Here is a 25,066-nt window from a genome sequence, read left to right on the forward strand (position 1 = left end):
TGGGAGCTGTAGTTTTCATTCTGCTTGCTGATCTCAGTCCTGATCACTTTATTAGGGCCTGTCTCGGATATCGGGGTCCCCGTTTGATCGCAGCTCTGCCGGGGCCTCGACCACAAGGTGTTGGGAGGCGTCTCTGTTGACCCGTTCCCTCGTTAATGTTATTTCAGTCAGCGTTTCTTATCATTGCAGTCGCTCAGACACTGGGTTTTGTTATTTGTTGCTCAGTCTGTGTTGCTTTGAGCTGCTCTTCCTTTCTAGACACGTGTAACACAGGCTAGATCACCCACCTGCAGGTGTGCGTAGAGCTGCCCTGCCTCCTCACTCACTGCCTCGGGGTCCGGATCCAGAACCAGCCCGTCCAGATCCATCGCACACACATCGACACACCGCTGTCCGTCCGAGAGTGGAGAGAGCGTGTCTGTGTGTTAATCTGTGTGTGTGTGTGTGTGTGTCCGTCTGTGTAAAGGGTGTGTGTGTGTCCGTCTGTGTAAAGGGTGTGTGTGTGTCTGAATAACTACCTAATACTGTGTGTGTGTCAATCTGTCTGTCTCTGTGTCTGTCAGGCTATCAGTCTGTCTGTGTGGATCTCTATAACTAACTAATACTGTGTGTGTGTGTCAATCTGTCTGTCTCTGTGTCTGTCAGGCTATCAGTCTGCCTGTGTGGATCTCTATAACTAACTAATACTGTGTGTGTGTGTCAATCTGTCTGTCTCTGTGTCTGTCAGGCTATCAGTCTGCCTGTGTGGATCTCTATAACTAACTAATACTGTGTGTGTGTGTCAATCTGTCTGTCTCTGTGTCCGTCAGGCTATCAGTCTGTCTGTGTGGATCTCTATAACTAACTAATACTGTGTGTGTGTGTCAATCTGTCTGTCTCTGTGTCTGTCAGGCTATCAGTCTGCCTGTGTGGATCTCTATAACTACCTAATACTGTGTGTGTGTGTCAATCTGTCTGTCTCTGTGTCCGTCAGGCTATCAGTCTGTCTGTGTGGATCTCTATAACTAACTAATACTGTCTGTCTGTCTGTCTGGGTGCATGTGTGTCTGTAGCTTACAAACCTACTGACAGTGTCTCTGTTTCTGTGAGTCTCTGTGTCCGTCTCTTCCTCTCTCTGTGTGCTCGTCTCTGTCTAAAACAAAAATGGAATAAATAAATAAATAAATAAATAAATAAATAGTTTAATTGTAAAATGAGAAAACTAAGATAAACATAAAAGCAACAATTAATAAGTCTAATATAAAATATATTAAAAATAAGTTTAATATTAAAATGAGAAAAATGAAGATAAAAAAGCCAGTTTGTTAGAAGAGCAATTAAAAACAAACAAATACATTTAAAAAATCCATAAAATATCATTTAAAAAAAGCAGTTTTGATTGTTAAATAGTAAAACTAATATTTAAAAGCTGATCCAATCTGCATGCCTGTCCCCCTCACTGCATCCATTGGGTCTGTTTATTTAGTGTGTGTGTGTCTGTGTGTGTGTGTCTATGTGTCAGTGTGTGCGTGCGTGTGTGTGTGTCAGTGTGTGCGTGCGTGCGTGTGTGTGTGTCTGTGTGTGTCAGTGTGTGCGTGTGTGTGTGTCTGTGTGTGTCAGTGTGTGCGTGCGTGCGTGTGTGTGTGTCTGTGTGTGTGTGTCTGTGTGTGTCAGTGTGTGCGTGCGTGCGTGTGTGTGTGTCTGTGTGTGTCAGTGTGTCTGTGTGTGTCAGTGTGTGCGTGTCTGTGTCTGTGTGTGTGTGTGTGTGTCAGTGTGTGCGTGCGTGCGTGTGTGTCTGTGTGTATCAGTGTGTGCGTGCGTGCGTGTGTGTGTGTGTGTTCCTATGTTTGGTTTTGAGCCTCTCTCTCATAGGGCTGTATCGATGCATGAGCGATCCAATCAATGCTGCTGATTGGCTATATATGTGATGCACAATAACATCACGTGAACCTTTAATGAAGGGCTGTTTTCTTCATAATAAAACGAGGCATTAGGGAGTGTTTGTGGTCCTACCAGCTATAAAACCCACTCTGTGAACTACAATGAGCTATAACTACAGCTCCCAGCATGCCTCTGCACCTGCAGCAATGGACAGGGATGCTGGGAGCTGTAGTCCTCTGTGCTGCAGTCTAGTATTGATACACAGTGAATTGGTACAGCCCTTCAATACACCCGATAAAGTTACCAGAGGAGACACAAGGAGCTCAGAGCGTGCAGTATAAGGGGTTGGGAGCGGGGTGGAAACCGAGAGCTTCCTTTACTCAGTGCAGCAACAGATCAGCAGCTATTTTGTTGGGAATTCAACATTTAGTTGCCTTCATATCCAGACTCATAGTAATAGTTAAGAACATAAGAACATAAGAAAGTTTACAAACGAGAGGAGACCATTCAGCCCATCTTGCTCGTTTGGTTGTTAGTAGCTTATTGATCCCAGAATCTCATCAAGCAGCTTCTTGAAGGATCCCAGGGTGTCAGCTTCAACAACATTACTGGGGAGTTGGTTCCAGACCCTCACAATTCTCTCTGTGTAAAAAAGTGCCTCCTATTTTCTCTTCTGAATGCCCCTTTATCTAATCTCCATTTGTGACCCCTGGTCCTTGTTTCTTTTTTCAGGTCAAAAAAGTCCCCTGGGTCGACACTGTCTATACCTTTTAGGATATTGAATGTTTGAATCAGATCACCGCGTAGTCTTCTTTGTTCAAGACTGAATAGATTCAATTCTTTTAGCCTGTCTGCATACGACATGCCTTTTAAACCCGGGATAATTCTGGTTGCTCTTCTTTGCACTCTTTCTAGAGCAGCAATATCCTTTTTGTAACGAGGTGACCAGAACTGAACACATTATTCTAGGTGAGGTCTTACTAATGCATTGTAAAGTTTTAATATTACTTCCCTTGATTTAAATTCAACACTTCTCACAATATATCCGAGCATCTTGTTGGTCTTTTTTATAGCTTCCCCACATTGTCTAGATGAAGACATTTCTGAGTCAACATAAACTCCTAGGTCTTTTTCATAGATTCCTTCTTCAATTTCAGTATCTCCCATATGATATTTATAATGCACATTTTATTGCCTGCATGCAAGACAGCAGGTGTTTGTCTGCTGCTGTGACTGCAGCGAAAAAAGATGAATCCGATGAGACCCAGAGACGCCACGTGGAAGCTGGACAACGGGATCTAACTGTCTAACGTTTTGATTTGGGATACAATGTGTTCAGGTCAGAAATGTCATTCACAATCTTTACAGGACTCGTTCGTATCAGCAGTACGACTGGTGCGGACTTGGGAGAGGCTACAAGCGACAAAGACCTGAGGACGATTATTTTTATTATGATTATTGTTTGAATAGTGTTTATTATTAGGATTAGTATAAATCTGTTGACCTTTTAGCTTTGCTGTTACCATGGTAACAGTTCGGTTGCAGGTTTGCTTGTAAAAAACGAGTCTCATTTGTGCACATACATTTTCAAATCCTGAACACAGTGTTTTCAATTCTCTGACAAGCACAGCAATGTGTGCATGTTAAATGGCTGAAATAATACAACAGCATATAGAGAAAGGCTTCGCTTAGCCACTTTTCTATTTGAGACGTGGGCTCTCTTTGGTTACCGTACAGATTACTAAACACAGGGAAATTAAAAACCGTCATGAAAGAATATGCATGCAAGCTAAAGTTTTATTTTCTTCCCCTTTCGTTTTTTTTCAGGTCCGAGTCTGTTTGTGTTCACAGTGCAGTTTGCACGTGCGCTCGGCTCGTTTATCTGGTGTGTGAAACGGATCTTCACAAAATCCTGCAAGGCTTATTGAAAGATGGCAGCTATTGATGTATTGCTCTGGTTTTTAATATAGCATGTTTTAGATTCTTCCATATTGCTGTGGAAGAAAGCACTGGGGAGCACTTTGCTAATTTAATGAACACATTTCTTGAATGCCTGCAGTAGGAGAATGCAGTTTACTCAATTCTGCACGGTTCTAATGTCAGCATTAAACAAAGTCATTTGAGAAAAGATTGAATATGTTTCCGGGCCAGTAAAAACACTACCTCAGTGCCCCCCAAGGGGCTAGTAGTAAAAAATCTAAATGTAGAGCCCTGGTGTGTGTGTCAGTGTGTGTGTCAGAGTGTGTGTGTGTCAGCGTGTATCTGTGTGTATGTGTGTGTCAGTGTGTGTGTGTGTGTGTGTGTCAGTGTGTGTGTGTGTGTGTGTGTGAGCGTGTGTGTGTGTGTGTGTATCTGTGTGTATGTGTGTGTCAGTGTGTGTGTGTGTGTGAGTGTGTGTCAGCGTGTATCTGTGTGTGTCAGTGTGTGTGTGTGAGTGTGTGTCAGTGTATGTGTGTGTCAGTGTGTGTCAGTGTATGTATGTAGGTGTCAGTGTGTATGTGGGTGTGTCAGTGTGTGTGTATCAGTGTGTATGTGTGTCAGTGTGTATGTCAGGGTGTATGTGGGTGTCAGTGTGTGTGCATGGGTGTCAGTGTGTGTGTGTGTGTGTCAGTGTGTGCGTGGGTGTCAGTGTGTGCGTGTGTCAGTATGTGTGTGTGTGTGTGTCAGTGTGTTTCACGGGGTTTCCTGTCGATCAGGTTTATTTTTGATGCCAGCCTCTCGGCTCACTTCCCTTTCCAGAGAATCCCCTGAACTGAGAGCAGAGACTGTGGAGCAAACAAGACTCCTACTGCACAGCAGAGCCACCCAGTGCAGGCTTATTATTATTATTATTATTATTATTATTATTATTATTATTATTATTATTATTATTATTATTATTATTATTATTATTGGGAGGGAACCAAGACTCCTGTTGCACAGCAGTGTCACCCAGTCCAGGTTTTACTACCAGCTTGATCAGCCCCAGTGTGTCTAGCTAACAAGCTCAGGTGTGTCTTATTATTAAACTCCTAGTGAAAACAGGACTGGATCACACCGCTGTGCAACGTGAGTCTTACTGCCATCCCTGCAGATTGTCAGCTCAAATCACTAACAAAACAAAACTGGAGAAAAACAAAAAAAACAGAAGAACTAGTCCGGTCTATCCAATAATAACCAACTTAGTGTGACGCTCAGTCAGTGTGAACTGCAAGGATCCAAAACAGAGAGAAAAAAAAACATATTTCTCTTTGTCTCTCCTTCACCCTGACCCTCTGCTCCTCCCTCCAAAGAGAGGCACTGAAAACGAACCACATCTGTTATACTGAAACCAGAGACAGACCGGGCAAAAATAATAAGAGACACAAGCAGCGAGTGAATCACAAACACGAAGAACAGACACAAGCAGCGAGTGAATCACAAACACGAAGAACAGACCCAAGCAGCGAGTGAATCACAAACACGAAGAACAGACCCAAGCAGCGAGTGAATCACAAACACGAAGAACAGACCCAAGCAGCGAGTGAATCACAAACATGAAGAACAGACACAAGCAGCGAGTGAATCACAAACATGAAGAACAGACCCAAGCAGCGAGTGAATCACAAACATGAAGAACAGACACAAGCAGCGAGTGAATCACAAACACGAAGAACAGACCCAAGCAGCGAGTGAATCACGAACACGAAGAACAGACACAAGCAGCGAGTGAATCACAAACACGAAGAACAGACCCAAGCAGCGAGTGAATCACAAACACGAAGATACAGGCAGCGAGTGAATCACAAACACGAAGAACAGACCCAAGCAGCGAGTGAATCACAAACACGAAGAACAGACCCAAGCAGCGAGTGAATCACAAACACGAAGAACAGACACAAGGAGCGAGTGAATCACAAACACGAAGAACAGACACAAGCAGCGAGTGAATCACAAACACGAAGAACAGACACAAGCAGCGAGTGAATCACAAACACGAAGAACAGACACAAGCAGCGAGTGAATCACAAACACGAAGAACAGACACAAGCAGCGAGTGAATCACAAACACGAAGAACAGACACAAGCAGCGAGTGAATCACAAACACGAAGAACAGACACAAGGAGCGAGTGAATCACAAACACGAAGAACAGACCCAAGCAGCGAGTGAATCACAAACACGAAGAACAGACCCAAGCAGCGAGTGAATCACAAACAGGATTTAAACTTCAAAAGAATACGTCTGAACCAGACCAGGGTTCAAACCCAACTGTAACTCTAAAAAAAAACTGTAAAAAAATATCAATATTTTCCTACGGTCCCTGGCCATGACGTCTCTGTTCAGCCCCCTTCAGGAAACCCCTCCCCTACGAACACCATGCAAGACACATTTTATAACAAATCTTCTCACCCTGGGAAACTCAGTTCATTTAATAGATTTCTCTCCCATTAGAAGATATTTTCCTCAAAATGTTGCGTGTCTATCGCAAAATGAATGATTATGTTTTTTACCTGGCTACATTACTCCCCTGGACAAAATAAGCAACAGGATTATTGGCGCCGCAGAAAGATTTTTGTGCCAATCACATACTGCATGTAATTCAACAAGAGCATTGTGCTAGACTACAAATACGACGCATGCAAATAAATCAATTACTGATTGTTTTTTTAACTTGAACAACAGCCAAGCTACCAAACACATCTCGATACGACACCTGCACATGACAACGAAGCAGCAACTACACACCAATATGCATCTGCAGAAACTGAATCGTGGGCTCCCGAGTGGCACATCCAGTAAAGGCACTCTGCCGGAGTGCAGGATGCGTCCTATAGCTTGGAGATCACCAGTTCGAATCCAGGCTATGCCACTGCCGACCGTGGCCGGGGGTTCCCAGGGGGCAGCGCACAATTAGCCAATCGCTGCCCGGGCAGGGAGGGTTCAGGTTGGCTGGCGAGTCCTTGGCTCACCGTGCATCAGCAACCGCTGTGGCTGGCCGGGTGCCTGCAGGCGTGTCTGTGTGCGGTTCAGAACTGCATGGTCCTCCGACGCTGCAGTTCTGTAATAGCTTCAAGGTGGGCTGCAGTGAGGACGCGAGTGCTCGTCTTCCTCTATCCCGAGTTCGGGGGTTGCAGCGGTGAGCCGGGTTTAATAATTGGGCATTCCAAATTGGGAGAAAATTGGGTGTAAAATAATTGCCGATTCCAAATTAAAAAAAACTGCATCAGAACCAGTCTCGACGACTGTCACAATCCCGCTGTAGTGTGATCCTCCAAATGCTGCAAGGATCTTACCAGGCCTTGCCAACCAGTCGACTCGCTATAGTGGAAACAACAAAGAGGGTCCAAGACCAGCAAGAGCAGTCTGCATGGGTTAAAGACTACAGCTAGCTAACACTCTGTACAGGGAGGGAACACTTTTGTGTACATATTGTGGGTTCTACACAGCTAAGTGCTTAAACGTTAACAGAAACATGGAGGGGCTCACAGTTGATGTTTCCAAAATTGGAACAATTCTGTCGAATCCTAAAACACAATTCCAAACGCAGACTTCAAAACAACTGGATTCTCAAATAAGGGCCCAACAGAAGTATCACTGTGCAGTGTTATTGAAACAGCTGACACGTCCCACGACATTGACAACAAACTAATACAACTCATATCACTTTACATGTTACAGAGACTCCTAACAGAGATGTGAGGCAGGGTTTTATTCAATACTTGCTGACCAGACCTGTGATATTGCCAACAAAGAACAGCTGGTCGCATTATTTCGCAGGGTAGACGAGGAGTGCATCATTCATGAGGATTGTATTGGTTTAGTTGACCTGCCTCAGACTGACTCGGCTGCTATCTACAGTGTGCTGAATGCCATTCTGAGACGCTGCAACATGACATCGACTGTGCAGGGGACAAGCATCCGATGGAGCAGCAAATATGTCTGGTCACAATTCAAGCAACAAAACCCTACAGCCATTCACATTCCCTGCCTGGGACATTGTATAAACCTGTGCCTACAAGATGCAGGTAAAACCTGCAGAGCTGTTCGGGATGCTTGGGACCTGTTAGAGGTGACTTGCCTTATCAAGTTATCCCTGAAGCAAAGCCACTTGCTTGGATGGACTGGCTTACTTGGATGGACTGGCTTGCTTGCTTGGACTGGCTTGCTTGGATGGACTGGCTTGCTTGGATGGACTGGCTGTAGAGAATGAACTGCTTCGTAAAGATCATATCTCTCTCATTCCTCCTCTCCCTCTCTCATCCCTTCTCACACTCCCTCCCCTCTCTCATTCCTCCTCTCCGTCCCTCTCTCTCATCCCTTCTCACACTCCCTCCCCTCTCTCATTCCTCCTCTCCCTCTCTCACCCATCCCTTCTCACACTCCCTCCCCTCTCTCATTCCTCCTCTCCCTCTCTCACCCATCCCTTCTCACACTCCCTCCCCTCTCTCATTCCTCCTCTCCCTCTCTCATCCCTTCTCCTCTCTCATTCCTCCTCTCCCTCTCACCCATCCCTTCTCACACTCCCTCCCCTCTCTCATTCCTCCTCTCCCTCTCTCACCCATCCCTTCTCACACTCCCTCCCCTCTCTCATTCCTCCTCTCCGTCCCTCTCACCCATCCCTTCTCACTCCCTCCCCTCTCTCATTCCTCCTCTCCGTCCCTCTCTCTCATCCCTTCTCACACTCCCTCCCCTCTCTCATTCCTCCTCTCCGTCCCTCTCACCCATCCCTTCTCACACTCCCTCCCCTCTCATTCCTCCTCTCCGTCCCTCTCTCTCTCATCCCTTCTCACACTCCCTCCCCTCTCTCATTCCTCCTCTCCGTCCCTCTCTCATCCCTTCTCACACTCCCTCCCCTCTCTCATTCCTCCTCTCCGTCCCTCTCACCCATCCCTTCTCACACTCCCTCCCCTCTCTCATTCCTCCTCTCCCTCTCTCACCCCTTCTCACACTCCCTCCCCTCTCTCATTCCTCCTCTCCGTCCCTCTCTCTCATCCCTTCTCACACTCCCTCCCCTCTCTCATTCCTCCTCACCCTCTCTCATCCCTTCTCACACTCCCTCCCCTCTCATTCCTCCTCTCCGTCCCTCTCTCTCACCCCTTCTCACACTCCCTCCCCTCTCTCATTCCTCCTCTCCGTCCCTCTCTCTCATCCCTTCTCACACTCCCTCCCCTCTCTCATTCCTCCTCTCCCTCTCTCATCCCTTCTCACACTCCCTCCCCTCTCTCATTCCTCCTCTCCGTCCCTCTCTCATCCCTTCTCACACTCCCTCCCCTCTCTCATTCCTCCTCTCCCTCTCACCCATCCCTTCTCACACTCCCTCCCCTCTCTCATTCCTCCTCTCCGTCCCTCTCTCATCCCTTCTCACACTCCCTCCCCTCTCTCATTCCTCCTCTCCCTCTCACCCATCCCTTCTCACACTCCCTCCCCTCTCTCATTCCTCCTCTCCCTCATCCCTTCTCACACTCCCTCCCCTCTCTCATTCCTCCTCTCCGTCCCTCTCACCCATCCCTTCTCACACTCCCTCCTCTCTCATTCCTCCTCTCCGTCCCTCTCTCATCCCTTCTCACACTCCCTCCCCTCTCTCATTCCTACTCTCCCTCTCACCCATCTCTTCTCACACTCCCTCCCTCTCTCATTCCTCCTCTCCCTCTCATAAGAACATAAGAACATAAGAACATAAGAAAGTTTACAAACGAGAGGAGGCCATTCAGCCCATCTTGCTCGTTTGGTTGTTAGTAGCTTATTGATCCCAGAATCTCATCAAGCAGCTTCTTGAAGGATCCCAGGGTGTCAGCTTCAACAACATTACTGGGGAGTTGGTTCCAGACCCTCACAATTCTCTGTGTAAAAAAGTGCCTCCTATTTTCTGTTCTGAATGCCCCTTTATCTAATCTCCATTTATGACCCCTGGTCCTTTTTTCTTTTTTCAAGTCAAAGAAGTCCCCCGGGTTGACATTGTCTATACCTTTTAGGATTTTGAATGTTTGAATCAGATCGCCGCGTAGTCTTCTTTGTTCAAGACTGAATAGATTCAATTCTTTTAGCCTGTCTGCATACGACATGCCTTTTAAACCTGGGATAATTCTGGTTGCTCTTCTTTGCACTCTTTCTAGAGCAGCAATATCCTTTTTGTAACGAGGTGACCAGAACTGAACACAATATTCTAGGTGAGGTCTTACTAATGCATTGTAAAGTTTTAACATTACTTCCCTTGATTTAAATTCAACACTTCTCACAATATATCCGAACATCTTGATGGCCTTTTTTATAGCTTCCCCACATTGTCTAGATGAAGACATTTCTGAGTCAACATAAACTCCTCGGTCTTTTTCATAGTTCCCTTCTTCAATTTCAGTATCTCCCATATGATATTTATAATGCACATTTTTATTGCCCGCGTGCAATACTTTACACTTTTCTCTATTAAATTTCATTTGCCATGTGTCTGCCCAATTTTGAATGCTGTCTAGATCATTTTGAATGACCTTTGCTGCTTCAACAGTGTCTGCCACTCCCTCCCCTCTCTCACACTCCCTCCTCTCCTCTCATATTCTCTCTCTGTCTTAAATTACATTACCTCTGTAATGTTAGACTCGCCACCTCTCTCTCATCTCTCAATAACATTCAAATAGTTACACAGGTTTTACCAAATATAGCGGTTCAAAATATACTGGATACAAAATCTACTGAGACACACACTAGGAATTTCAAAAGTCAAGTTAGTGTAAGTTTTAGTTATGTTTGTAAGGACATTTCAAAACAACAACAACAATACTACTACGACTACTACGACTACTACTACTACTACTACTAATAATAATAATAATAATAATAATAATAATAATAATTGAGAACATTTAAAACGTATTTTTTAAAGTCGAACTGTGTTAGTATTTTGCAGCGTTAGCATTAAGAAGTCACTTCGTCTCTCTTACCTTGTCTGTCCCTCCGTCCCTCTTCTCTCCTCTTCTCTTCTCTTCACATCATGGCTCTGTTTTCTTGTTTTAATCGATTTTCTCGTCTTCTCTATTTTTCCTTCTCTCTCTCTCTCCTCAGAATTCGCTAAGTATCAATTTCAAGTCCCAAGGACGGGGGCGGGACATCGGTGGCTGAGTGACAACAAGACGGCCCAATGCCGACACCAGATAGAAGCTTCTTAGCAAATGGGAGAGTGAGCAGGGCGGGACTTATCTAGTTCCTGTATTGTGGTGTATATTTGAACTTTCCGAAACTTTGCTCGTCACATGATCGCGGTGCGGCAGAGGAGGTCATGTGACAGAGCTCAGGAAACACCTGGGTTGGTTAACCCCTTCAGCGCCGACAGGAAATCGACAGGTTACAAAAATAGTCAAACTTGAAGCTTGTCTTGCCGTGATTTGAATAGAGGAAGTGAGTGGATTATAGCGCTGATTTAAAAAGAGGAAGTGAGTGGATTATAGCGCTGAAGTATTTGCAACAGCAAAGTGTAATAAAGCAGAGAGGTAAAGCATAGACAAGCATTGTAAAGCACAGAGAGGTGTGGTAAAGCATATGGAAGCATTGTAAAGCACAGAGAGGTCTGGTAAAGCATAGACAAGCATTGTAAAGCACAGAGAGGTCTGGTAAAGCATAGTCAAGCATTGTAAAGCACAGAGAGGTCTGGTAAAGCATAGGGAAGCATTGTAAAGCACAGAGAGGTCTGGTAAAGCATAGGGAAGCATTGTAAAGCACAGAGAGGTCTGGTAAAGCACAGGGAAGCATTGTAAAGCACAGAGAGGTGTGGTAAAGCATAGGGAAGCATTGTAAAGCACAGAGAGGTCTGGTAAAGCATAGGGAAGCATTGTAAAGCACAGAGAGGTCTGGTAAAGCATAGGGAAGCATTGTAAAGCACAGAGAGGTCTGGTAAAGCATAGGGAAGCATTGTAAAGCACAGAGAGGTCTGGTAAAGCATAGGGAAGCATTGTAAAGCACAGAGAGGTCTGGTAAAGCATAGGGAAGCATTGTAAAGCACAGAGAGGTCTGGTAAAGCATAGGGAAGCATTGTAAAGCACAGAGAGGTCTGGTAAAGCATAGGGAAGCATTGTAAAGCACAGAGAGGTCTGGTAAAGCATAGGGAAGCATTGTAAAGGACAGAGAGGTCTGGTAAAGCATAGAGAGGCATTGTAAAGCACAGAGAGGTGTGGTAAAGCATAGGGAAGCATTGTAAAGCACAGAGAGGTCTGGTAAAGCATAGGGAAGCATTGTAAAGCACAGAGAGGTGTGGTAAAGCACAGGGAAGCATTGTAAAGCACAGAGAGGTGTGGTAAAGCATAGGGAAGCATTGTAAAGCACAGAGAGGTCTGGTAAAGCATAGGGAAGCATTGTAAAGCACAGAGAGGTGTGGTAAAGCATAGGGAAGCATTGTAAAGCACAGAGAGGTGTGGTAAAGCATAGGGAAGCATTGTAAAGCACAGAGAGGTCTGGTAAAGCATAGGGAAGCATTGTAAAGCACAGAGAGGTGTGGTAAAGCATAGGGAAGCATTGTAAAGCACAGAGAGGTCTGGTAAAGCACAGGGAAGCATTGTAAAGCACAGAGAGGTCTGGTAAAGCATAGGGAAGCATTGTAAAGCACAGAGAGGTGTGGTAAAGCACAGGGAAGCATTGTAAAGCACAGAGAGGTGTGGTAAAGCATAGGGAAGCATTGTAAAGCACAGAGAGGTCTGGTAAAGCATAGGGAAGCATTGTAAAGCACAGAGAGGTGTGGTAAAGCATAGGGAAGCATTGTAAAGCACAGAGAGGTCTGGTAAAGCATAGAGAAGCATTGTAAAGCACAGAGAGGTCTGGTAAAGCATAGGGAAGCATTGTAAAGCACAGAGAGGTGTGGTAAAGCATAGGGAAGCATTGTAAAGCACAGAGAGGTCTGGCAAAGCATAGTGAAGCATTGTAAAGCACAGAGAGATCTGGTAAAGCATAGGGAAGCATTGTGAAGCACAGAGAGGTCTGGTAAAGCATAGGGAAGCATTGTAAAGCACAGAGAGGTCTGGTAAAGCATAGGAAAGCATTGCAAAGCACAGAGAGGTCTGGTAAAGCATAGGGAAGCATTGTAAAGCACAGAGAGGTCTGGTAAAGCATAGGGAAGCATTGTAAAGCACAGAGAGATCTGGTAAAGCATAGGGAAGCATTGTGAAGCACAGAGAGGTCTGGTAAAGCATAAGGAAGCATTGTAAAGCACAGAGAGGTCTGGTAAAGCATAGGAAAGCATTGCAAAGCACAGAGAGGTCTGGTAAAGCATAGGAAAGCATTGTAAAGCACAGAGAGGTCTGGTAAAGCATAGGGAAGCATTGTAAAGCACAGAGAGGTCTGGTAAAGCATAGGGAAGCATTGTAAAGCACAGAGAGGTGTGGCAAAGCATAGGGAAGCATTGTAAAGCACAGAGAGGTGTGGTAAAGCATAGGGAAGCATTGTAAAGCACAGAGAGGTATGGTAAAGCATAGACAAGCACTGTAAAGCACAGAGAGGTGTGGTAAAGCATAGGGAGGTGTGGACAAGCACTGTAAAGCACAGAGAGGTCTGGTAAAGCATAGGGAAGCATTGTAAAGCACAGAGAGGTCTGGTAAAGCATAGGGAAGCATTGTAAAGCACAGAGAGGTCTGGTAAAGCATAGGGAAGCATTGTAAAGCACAGAGAGGTCTGGTAAAGCATAGGGAAGCATTGTAAAGCACAGAGAGGTGTGGTAAATCATAGGGAAGCATTGTAAAGCACAGAGAGGTCTGGTAAAGCATAGGGAAGCATTGTAAAGCACAGAGAGGTCTGGTAAAGCATAGGGAAGCATTGTAAAGCACAGAGAGGTCTGGTAAAGCATAGGGAAGCATTGTAAAGCACAGAGAGGTCTGGTAAAGCATAGGGAAGCATTGTAAAGCACAGAGAGTTTATGGTAAAGCATAGGGAAGCATTGTAAAGCACAGAGAGGTCTGGTAAAGCATAGGGAAGCATTGTAAAGCACAGAGAGGTGTGGGGAGCTATGGTAAGTGCACAGAGAGGTGTGGGGAGCTATGGTAAGTGCACAGAGAGGTGTGGGGAGCTATGGTAAGTGCACAGAGAGGTGTGGTGAGCTATGGTAAGTGCACAGAGAGGTGTGGTGAGCTATGGTAAGTGCACAGAGAGGTGTGGTGAGCTATGGTAAGTGCACAGAGAGGTGTGGTGAGCTATGGTAAGTGCACAGAGAGGTGTGGTGAGCTATGGTAAGTGCACAGAGAGGTGTGGTGAGCTATGGTAAGTGCACAGAGAGGTGTGGGGAGCTATGGTAAGTGCACAGAGAGGTGTGGTGAGCTATGGTAAGTGCACAGAGAGGTGTGGTGAGCTATGGTAAGTGCACAGAGAGGTGTGGTGAGCTATGGTAAGTGCACAAAGAGGTGTGGTGAGCTATGGTAAGTGCACAGTACAAGTATGTGGGAGAGAGGGGGGGGATTACCTTGCTGAGTTACTGTGGTCTGGTTTTATAATGGTGTATTAGAGGGGATTTTGCTGATACGAGTGACAGCCTAAACTATAATATTTCCTCTGGAGTTATTATTATTATTATTATTATTATTATTATTATTATTATTATTATTAAATTATAATAATAATAATAATAATAATAATAATAATAATAATAATAATAATAATAATAATAACAATAATAATAATAATAATAATAATAATAATAATAATAATTAATGAGTAATTTATGAGACACTTATCCAAAGTGACTGACAGAGACTATGCATCATCAACAACTGCTGCTGCTGCAGAGTCACGTCCAATAGGAGCTCTTTTGTTTGACGTCTCATCTGAAGGACGGGGCACAAGGGGGTTCAGTGACTTGCTCAGGGTCACACACAGCAAGTCGGTGGCTAAGCCGGGATTTGAACCTCCTGGTATCAAGACCCTTTCTCTAACCACTGGACCAGCGAGCCTCCTGGTGTGGATTCTCTTTGATAGGAGCCTCCTGGTGTGGATTCTCTTTGATAGGAGCCTCCTGGTGTGGATTCTCTCTGATAGGAGTCTCCTGGTGTGGATTCTCTCTGATAGGAGTCTCCTGGTGTGGATTCTCTTTGATAGGAGCCTCCTGGTGTGGATTCTCTTTGATAGGAGCCTCCTGGTGTGGATTCTCTCTGATAGGAGTCTCCTGGTGTGGATTCTCTTTGATAGGAGTCTCCTGGTGTGGATTCTCTTTGATAGGAGCCTCCTGGTGTGGATTCTCTTTGATAGGAACCTCCTGGTGTGGATTCTCTTTGATAGGAGCCTCCTGGTGTGGATTCTCTTTGATAGGAACCTCCTGGTGTGGATTCTCTTTGATAGGAGCCTCCTGGTGTGGATTCTCTTTGATCGGAGCCTCCTGGTGTGGATTCTCTTTGATAGGAGCCTCCTGGTGTGGATTCTCTTTGATAGGAGCCTCCTGGTGTGGATTCTCTTTGATAGGAGCCTCCTGGTGTGGATTCTCTTTGATAGGAGCCTCCTGGTGTGGATTCTCTTTGATTGGAGCCTCCTGGTGTGGATTCTCTTTGATTGGAGCCTCCTGGTGTGGATTCTCTTTGATTGGAGCCTCCTGGTGTGGATTCTCTTTGATAGGAGTCTCCTGGTGTGGATTCTCTTTGATAGGAGATAGGAGATAGCGCTGCAGGGCTGGTCAGTTCTGTGATTTACTCTCCTCTGTGTCTCGACTCAGACGCAGCCCTGCTGTGCAGTTCTGTTCACGTACAGCTAAGGGGGGAAGAGGGAGGGAGAGTGGAGGAGAGGAGGGATGAGAGGGGGGGGGGGGCTAGTCAATTATAAATTATTAGTTTTATTAATATTACATGATTAGGAAATACCATGTTAAACTTCTCCGTCACACACAGCAAGTCGGTGGCTAAGCCGGGATTTGAACCTCCTGGTATCAAGACCCTTTCTCTAACCACTGGACCAGCGAGCCTCCTGGTGTGGATTCTCTTTGATAGGAGCCTCCTGGTGTGGATTCTCTTTGATAGGAGCCTCCTGGTGTGGATTCTCTTTGATAGGAGCCTCCTGGTGTGGATTCTCTTTGATAGGAACCTCCTGGTGTGGATTCTCTTTGATAGGAGCCTCCTGGTGTGGATTCTCTTTGATAGGAACCTCCTGGTGTGGATTCTCTTTGATAGGAGCCTCCTGGTGTGGATTCTCTTTGATCGGAGCCTCCTGGTGTGGATTCTCTTTGATAGGAGCCTCCTGGTGTGGATTCTCTTTGATAGGAGCCTCCTGGTGTGGATTCTCTTTGATAGGAGCCTCCTGGTGTGGATTCTCTTTGATAGGAGCCTCCTGGTGTGGATTCTCTTTGATTGGAGCCTCCTGGTGTGGATTCTCTTTGATTGGAGCCTCCTGGTGTGGATTCTCTTTGATTGGAGCCTCCTGGTGTGGATTCTCTTTGATAGGAGCCTCCTGGTGTGGATTCTCTTTGATTGGAGCCTCCTGGTGTGGATTCTCTTTGATTGGAGCCTCCTGGTGTGGATTCTCTTTGATTGGAGCCTCCTGGTGTGGATTCTCTTTGATAGGAGTCTCCTGGTGTGGATTCTCTTTGATAGGAGATAGGAGATAGCGCTGCAGGGCTGGTCAGTTCTGTGATTTACTCTCCTCTGTGTCTCGACTCAGACGCAGCCCCGCTGTGCAGTTCTGTTCACGTACAGCTAAGGGGGGAAGAGGGAGGGAGAGTGGAGGAGAGGAGGGATGAGAGGGGGGGGGGGGCTAGTCAATTATAAATTATTAGTTTTATTAATATTACATGATTAGGAAATACCATGTTAAACTTCTCCTCATCCCCTAGGGGGGCAGCAGAGTGTTGCAGCTTAATAATGGTACATGACTGCGTATTCAGGTCCAGATATATTTCTTACTGTTGTATTTCTTTCATCCACTAGAGGGCAGAGTGTTACAGGTTAATAAATGGTACAACTAATTTAGCTTCATAAAGTCGAATGAAACCTGCTGAATAATGTTGCATATTGAATTACACACCGCTTTGTATTTTTCCATATACTTCATGAAAAACTGACAAATTGCAAAAATAAAGAAAGTGACATTTTGAAATCTAACATGAAACACTACTGTACGACTGTGATGGCTTTACGATATCATTTAGTATGTTATTTGATTGCATGATGTTAAATAAAATATCTAAATTATGTTCATATTGTTTTTTTGTTTTTTTTTAAATTATGTCTCAATCCTAAAATTGTAGGAGATGCTAAACTTGTGCTCCAGAGCTGCACACTGTTCTGTGTGTCAGTGCGCTGATCAGATCATTGTTGTGTGTGTGTGTGTGTGAAGTTTACTGTGCTCCAGAGCTGCACACTGTCCTGTGTGTCAGTGTGCTGATCAGATCATTGTTGTGTGTGTGTGTGTGTGTGTGTGTGTGTGAAGTTTACTGTGCTCCAGAGCTGCACACTGTTCTGTGTGTCAGTGTGCTGATCACATCATTGTTGTGTGTGTGTGTGAAGTTTACTGTGCTCCAGAGCTGCACACTGTTCTGTGTGTCAGTGTGCTGATCAGATCATTGTTGTGTGTGTGTGTGAAGTTTACTGTGCTCCAGAGCTGCACACTGTTCTGTGTGTCAGTGTGCTGATCAGATCATTGTTGTGTGTGTGTGTGTGTGAAGTTTACTGTGCCCCAGAGCTGCACACTGTTCTGTGTGTCAGTGTGCTGATCACATCATTGTTGTGTGTGTGTGTGAAGTTTACTGTGCTCCAGAGCTGCACACTGTTCTGTGTGTCAGTGTGCTGATCAGATCATTGTTGTGTGTGTGAAGTTACTGTGCTCCTGAGCTGCACACTGTTCTGTGTGTCAGTGTGCTGATCAGATCATTGTTGTGTGTGTGTGTGTGTGAAGTTTACTGTGCTGAAGTCCAGTCTGACATGTTTGTTTATTGCTTATCTTGTTGTATTCCTGTAATTGATTGAGTTGTGGAACGTGCTGAGATGTTATTGATTTCGATACGATAGGATACGATGCCATGCCATACGATACGATACGATATGATATGATACGATACGATACGATACAATACGATACGATACAATACGATACGATACGATACGATACGATACGATACGATACGATACGATACGATACGATACGATACGATACGATACGATACGATGCCATGCCATACGATACGATGCCATGCCATACGATACGATACGATACGATACGATACGATACGATACGATACGATACGATGCCATGCCATACGATACGATGCCATGCCATACGATACGATACGATACGATACGATACGATACGATGCCATGCCATGCCATACGATGCGATACGATGCGATACGATACGATACGATACGATGCCATGCCATACGATACGATGCCATGCCATACGATACGATACGATACGATACGATACGATACGATGCCATGCCATACGATACGATACGATACGATACGATACGATACGATACGATGCGATACGATGCCATGCCATACGATACGATACGATGCCATGCCATACGATACGATACGATACGATACGATACGATACGATGCCATGCCATACGATACGATGCCATGCCATACGATACGATACGATACGATACGATACGATACGATACGATGCCATGCCATACGATACGATACGATACGATACGATACGATACGATACGATACGATACGATGCCATGCCATACGATACGATACGATACGATACGATACGATGCCATACGATACGATACGATACGATACGATGCCATGCCATACGATACGATGCCATGCCATACGATACGATACGATACGATACGATACGATGCCATACGATACGATACGATACGATGCCATGCCATACGATACGATGCCATGCCATACGATACGATACGATACGATACGATACGATACGATGCCATACGATACGATACGATGCCATGCCATACGATACGATACGATACGATACGATACGATACGATACGATACGATACGATACGATACGATGCCATGCCATACGATACGATACGATACGATACGATACGATACGATACGATACGATACGATACGATGCCATACGATACGATACGATACGATACGATGCCATGCCATACGATACGATGCCATACGATGCCATACGATACGATACGATACGATACGATACGATACGATACGATGCCATGCCATACGATACGATACGATACGATACGATACGATGCCATGCCATACGATACGATACGATACGATACGATACGATACGATACGATACGATGCCATGCCATACGATACGATACGATACAATACGATACGATACGATACGATACGATACGATACGATGCCATACGATACGATACGATACGATACGATGCCATGCCATACGATACGATGCCATGCCATACGATACGATACGATACGATACGATACGATACGATACGATACGATACGATGCCATGCCATACGATACGATACGATACGATACGATACGATACGATACGATACGATGCCATACGATACGATACGATACGATACGATGCCATGCCATACGATACGATACGATACGATACGATACGATACGATACGATACAATGCCATACGATACGATACGATACGATACGATACGATACGATACGATGCCATGCCATGCCATACGATACGATACTATACGATACGATACGATACGATGCCATACGATACGATACGATACGATACGATGCCATACGATACGATACGATACGATACGATGCCATACGATACGATACGATACGATACGATACGATACGATACGATACGATACAATGCCATACGATACGATACGATACGATACGATACGATACGATACGATACGATGCCATGCCATACGATACGATACGATACGATGCCATGCCATACGATACGATACGATGCCATACGATACGATACGATACGATACGATGCCATACGATACGATACGATACGATACGATGCCATACGATACGATACGATACGATACGATGCCATACGATACGATGCCATACGATACGATACGATACGATACAATACGATACGATACGATACGATACGATACGATACGATACGATGCCATACGATACGATGCCATGCCATACGATACGATGCCATGCCATACGATACGATACGATACGATGCCATACGATACGATGCCATGCCATACGATACGATACGATACGATACGATACGATACGATACGATACGATACGATACGATGCCATACGATACGATACGATACGATACGATGCCATGCCATACGATACGATGCCATGCCATACGATGCCATACGATACGATACGATACGATGCCATACGATACGATACGATACGATACGATACGATACGATACGATACGATGCCATGCCATACGATACGATACGATACGATACGATGCCATGCCATACGATACGATACGATGCCATGCCATACGATACGATACGATACGATACGATACGATACGATACGATGCCATGCCATACGATACGATACTATACGATGCCATGCCATACGATACGATGCCATGCCATACGATACGATGCGATATGATACGATACGATACGATGCCATGCCATACGATACGATGCCATGCCATACGATACGATACGATACGATGCCATGCCATACGATACGATACGATACGATACGATACGATACGATGCCATGCCATACGATACGATGCCATGCCATACGATACGATGCGATATGATACGATACGATACGATACGATGCCATGCCATACGATACGATACGATACGATGCCATGCCATACGATACGATACGATACGATACGATACGATACGATACGATACGATGCCATGCCATACGATACGATACGATACGATACGATGCCATGCCATACGATACGATACGATACGATATGATACGATACGATATGATACGATACGATACGATGCCATGCCATACGATACGATGCCATGCCATACGATACGATGCGATATGATACGATACGATACGATACGATGCCATGCCATACGATACGATACGATACGATACGATACGATACGATGCCATGCCATACGATACGATGCGATGCGATACGATGCCATGCCATACGATACGATGCCATGCCATACGATACGATACGATACGATACGATACGATACGATAAGATACGATGCGATGCCATACGATGCGATGCCATGCCATGCCATACGATACGATACGATACGATACGATACGATACGATACGATACGATACGATACGATGCCATACGATACGATGCGATGCGATACGGTGCCATGCCATACGATACGATGCCATGCCATACGATACGATACGATACGATGCCATGCCATACGATACGATACGATACGATACGATACGATACGATACGATACGATGCCATGCCATACGATACGATACGATACGATACGATACGATACGATACGATGCCATGCCATACGATACGATACGATACGATACGATACGATACGATACGATGCCATACGATACGATGCGATGCGATACGATGCCATGCCATACGATACGATGCCATGCCATACGATACGATACGATACGATACGATGCCATGCCATACGATACGATACGATACGATACGATACGATACGATACGATACGATACGATGCCATGCCATACGATACGATACGATGCCATGCCATACGATACGATACGATACGATACGATACGATACGATACGATGCCATGCCATACGATACGATGCCATGCCATACGATGCCATACGATACGATACGATACGATACGATACGATGCCATGCCATACGATACGATGCGATATGATACGATACGATACGATACGATACGATGCCATGCCATACGATACGATACGATACGATACGATACGATACGATACGATACGATGCCATACGATACGATACGATATGATACGATACGATGCCATGCCATACGATACGATACGATACGATACGATACGATGCCATACGATACGATACGATACGATACGATACGATACGATACGATACGATGCCATGCCATACGATACGATACGATACGATACTATACGATACGATGCCATGCCATACGATACGATGCGATGCGATACGATGCCATGCCATACGATACGATGCCATGCCATACGATACGATACGATACGATGCCATACGATACGATACGATGCCATGCCATACGATACGATACGATACGATACGATACGATACGATACGATACGATGCCATGCCATACGATACGATGCGATGCGATACGATGCCATGCCATACAATACGATGCCATGCCATACGATACGATACGATACGATGCCATACGATACGATACGATGCCATGCCATACGATACGATACGATACGATACGATACGATACGATACGATACGATGCCATGCCATACGATACGATACGATACGATACGATACGATACGATACGATACGATGCCATACGATACGATACGATACGATACGATACGATACGATACGATACGATACGATACGATACGATACGATACAATGCCATGCCATACGATACGATACGATACGATACGATACGATACGATACGATGCCATGCCATACGATACGATACGATACGATACGATACGATACGATACGATACGATACGATGCCATGCCATACGATACGATACGATACGATACGATACGATACGATACGATACGATACGATACGATACAATGCCATGCCATACGATACGATACGATACGATACGATACGATACAATGCCATGCCATACGATACGATACGATACGATACGATACGATACGATACGATGCCATGCCATACGATACGATACGATACGATACGATACGATACGATACGATACGATACGATACGATACAATGCCATGCCATACGATACGATACGATACGATACGATACGATACGATACGATGCCATGCCATACGATACGATACGATACGATACGATACGATACGATACGATACGATGCCATGCCATACGATACGATACGATACGATACGATACGATACGATGCCATACGATACGATACGATACGATACGATGCCATGCCATACGATACGATGCCATGCCATACGATACGATACGATACGATACGATACGATACGATGCCATACGATACGATGCCATGCCATACGATACGATACGATACGATACGATACGATACGATACGATACGATACGATACGATGCCATGCCATACGATACGATGCCATACGATACGATACGATGCCATGCCATACGATACGATACGATACGATACGATACGATACGATGCCATACGATACGATACGATGCCATGCCATACGATACGATACGATACGATACGATACGATACGATACGATACGATACGATACGATACGATGCCATGCCATACGATACGATACGATACGATACGATACGATACGATACGATACGATACGATACGATACGATGCCATACGATACGATGCGATGCGATACGATGCCATGCCATACGATACGATGCCATGCCATACGATACGATACGATACGATGCCATACGATACGATACGATGCCATGCCATACGATACGATACGATACGATACGATACGATACGATACGATACGATGCCATGCCATACGATACGATGCGATGCGATACGATGCCATGCCATACAATACGATGCCATGCCATACGATACGATACGATACGATGCCATACGATACGATACGATGCCATGCCATACGATACGATACGATACGATACGATACGATACGATACGATACGATGCCATGCCATACGATACGATACGATACGATACGATACGATACGATACGATATGATGCCATGCCATACGATACGATACGATACGATGCCATGCCATACGATACGATGCGATGCGATACGATACGATACGATACGATACGATACGATACGATACGATACGATACGATACGATGCCATGCCATACGATACGATACGATACGATACGATACGATACGATACGATGCCATGCCATACGATACGATACGATACGATGCCATGCCATACGATACGATACGATACGATACGATAGGATACGATACGATACGATACGATACGATGCCATGCCATACGATACGATATGATACGATGCCATACGATACGATGCGATACGATACGATACGATACGATACGATGCCATGCCATACGATACGATACGATACGATGCCATGCCATACGATACGATACGATACGATACGATACGATACGATACGATACGATACGATGCCATGCCATACGATACGATACGATGCCATGCCATACGATACGATACGATACGATACGATACGATACGATACGATGCCATGCCATACGATACGATGCGATATGATACGATGCCATGCCATGCCATACGATACGATACGATACGATATGATTCATTTTTCGGTCCCTGCTTTGCATCATGTTGAATGCGAGCTCCGTCTATAAACAGCTGCAGTCTTCAGAGAGACACTATTGAGATTGAAAAAGGAGATTGTAGGGAGCTTCCTAAATATATAGAGAGACATACTGTCACACTGTCACACTGACACACACACACTGTCACACTGACACACACCCACACTGTCACAAACACACTGACACACTGTCACACTGACACACACACACTGTCACAAACACACTGACATACTGACACACTGTCACACTGACACACACACACTGTCACAAACACACTGACACACACACTGTCACAAACACACTGACACACACACTGTCACACTGACACACTGACACACACTGTCACACAGACACACACACACACACTGTCACAAACACACTGACACACTGACACACACTGTCACACACTGACACACTGACGCACAGATACACACTGTCACACTGACACACACACTGTCACACTGACACACAGACACACACTGTCACACTGTCACACTGACGCACAGATACACACTGTCACACTGACACACACTGTCACACTGACACACAGACACACACTGTCACACTGACGCACAGATACACACTGTCACACTGACGCACAGATACACACTGTCACACTGACACACACACTGTCACACTGACACACAGATACACACTGTCACACTGACACACACACTGTCACACAGACACACACTGTCACACTGACGCACAGATACACACTGTCACACTGACGCACACACTGTCACACTGACACACAGACACACACACTGTCACACTGTCACACTGACACACACACTGTCACACTGACACACAGACACACACACTGTCACACTGTCACACTGACACACATACTGTCACACTGACACACAGACACACACAATGACACACACGCACACACACAGTGACACAAAGAGACAGACACACAGACAGACAGACAC

General features: G+C 45.1%; 1 protein-coding gene across 2 annotated transcripts in view; it reads right to left on the reverse strand.

The window, feature by feature from the left end:
• LOC117410069 (C-Jun-amino-terminal kinase-interacting protein 4) overlaps positions 1-10,959 on the reverse strand; it is a 79,653-nt gene extending 68,694 nt beyond the window's left edge. The window contains exons 1-2 of one of the 2 annotated variants that reach the window (XM_059018323.1): positions 10,757-10,959; positions 288-1,132 (exon numbers count right to left, since the gene is read on the reverse strand). In XM_059018323.1, coding sequence (XP_058874306.1) covers positions 288-368 — 81 coding nt within the window. In that variant the 5' untranslated portion in view covers positions 369-1,132; positions 10,757-10,959. The remainder of the gene's footprint in view (positions 1-287; positions 1,133-10,756) is intronic. The other variant, XM_059018321.1, reaches the window with a different exon arrangement.
• Between the last annotated feature and the right edge of the window lie 14,107 nt (positions 10,960-25,066).

This window comes from Acipenser ruthenus, chromosome 59 (genome assembly GCF_902713425.1).
Source record: "Acipenser ruthenus chromosome 59, fAciRut3.2 maternal haplotype, whole genome shotgun sequence".
Classification (NCBI taxonomy): domain Eukaryota; kingdom Metazoa; phylum Chordata; class Actinopteri; order Acipenseriformes; family Acipenseridae; genus Acipenser; species Acipenser ruthenus.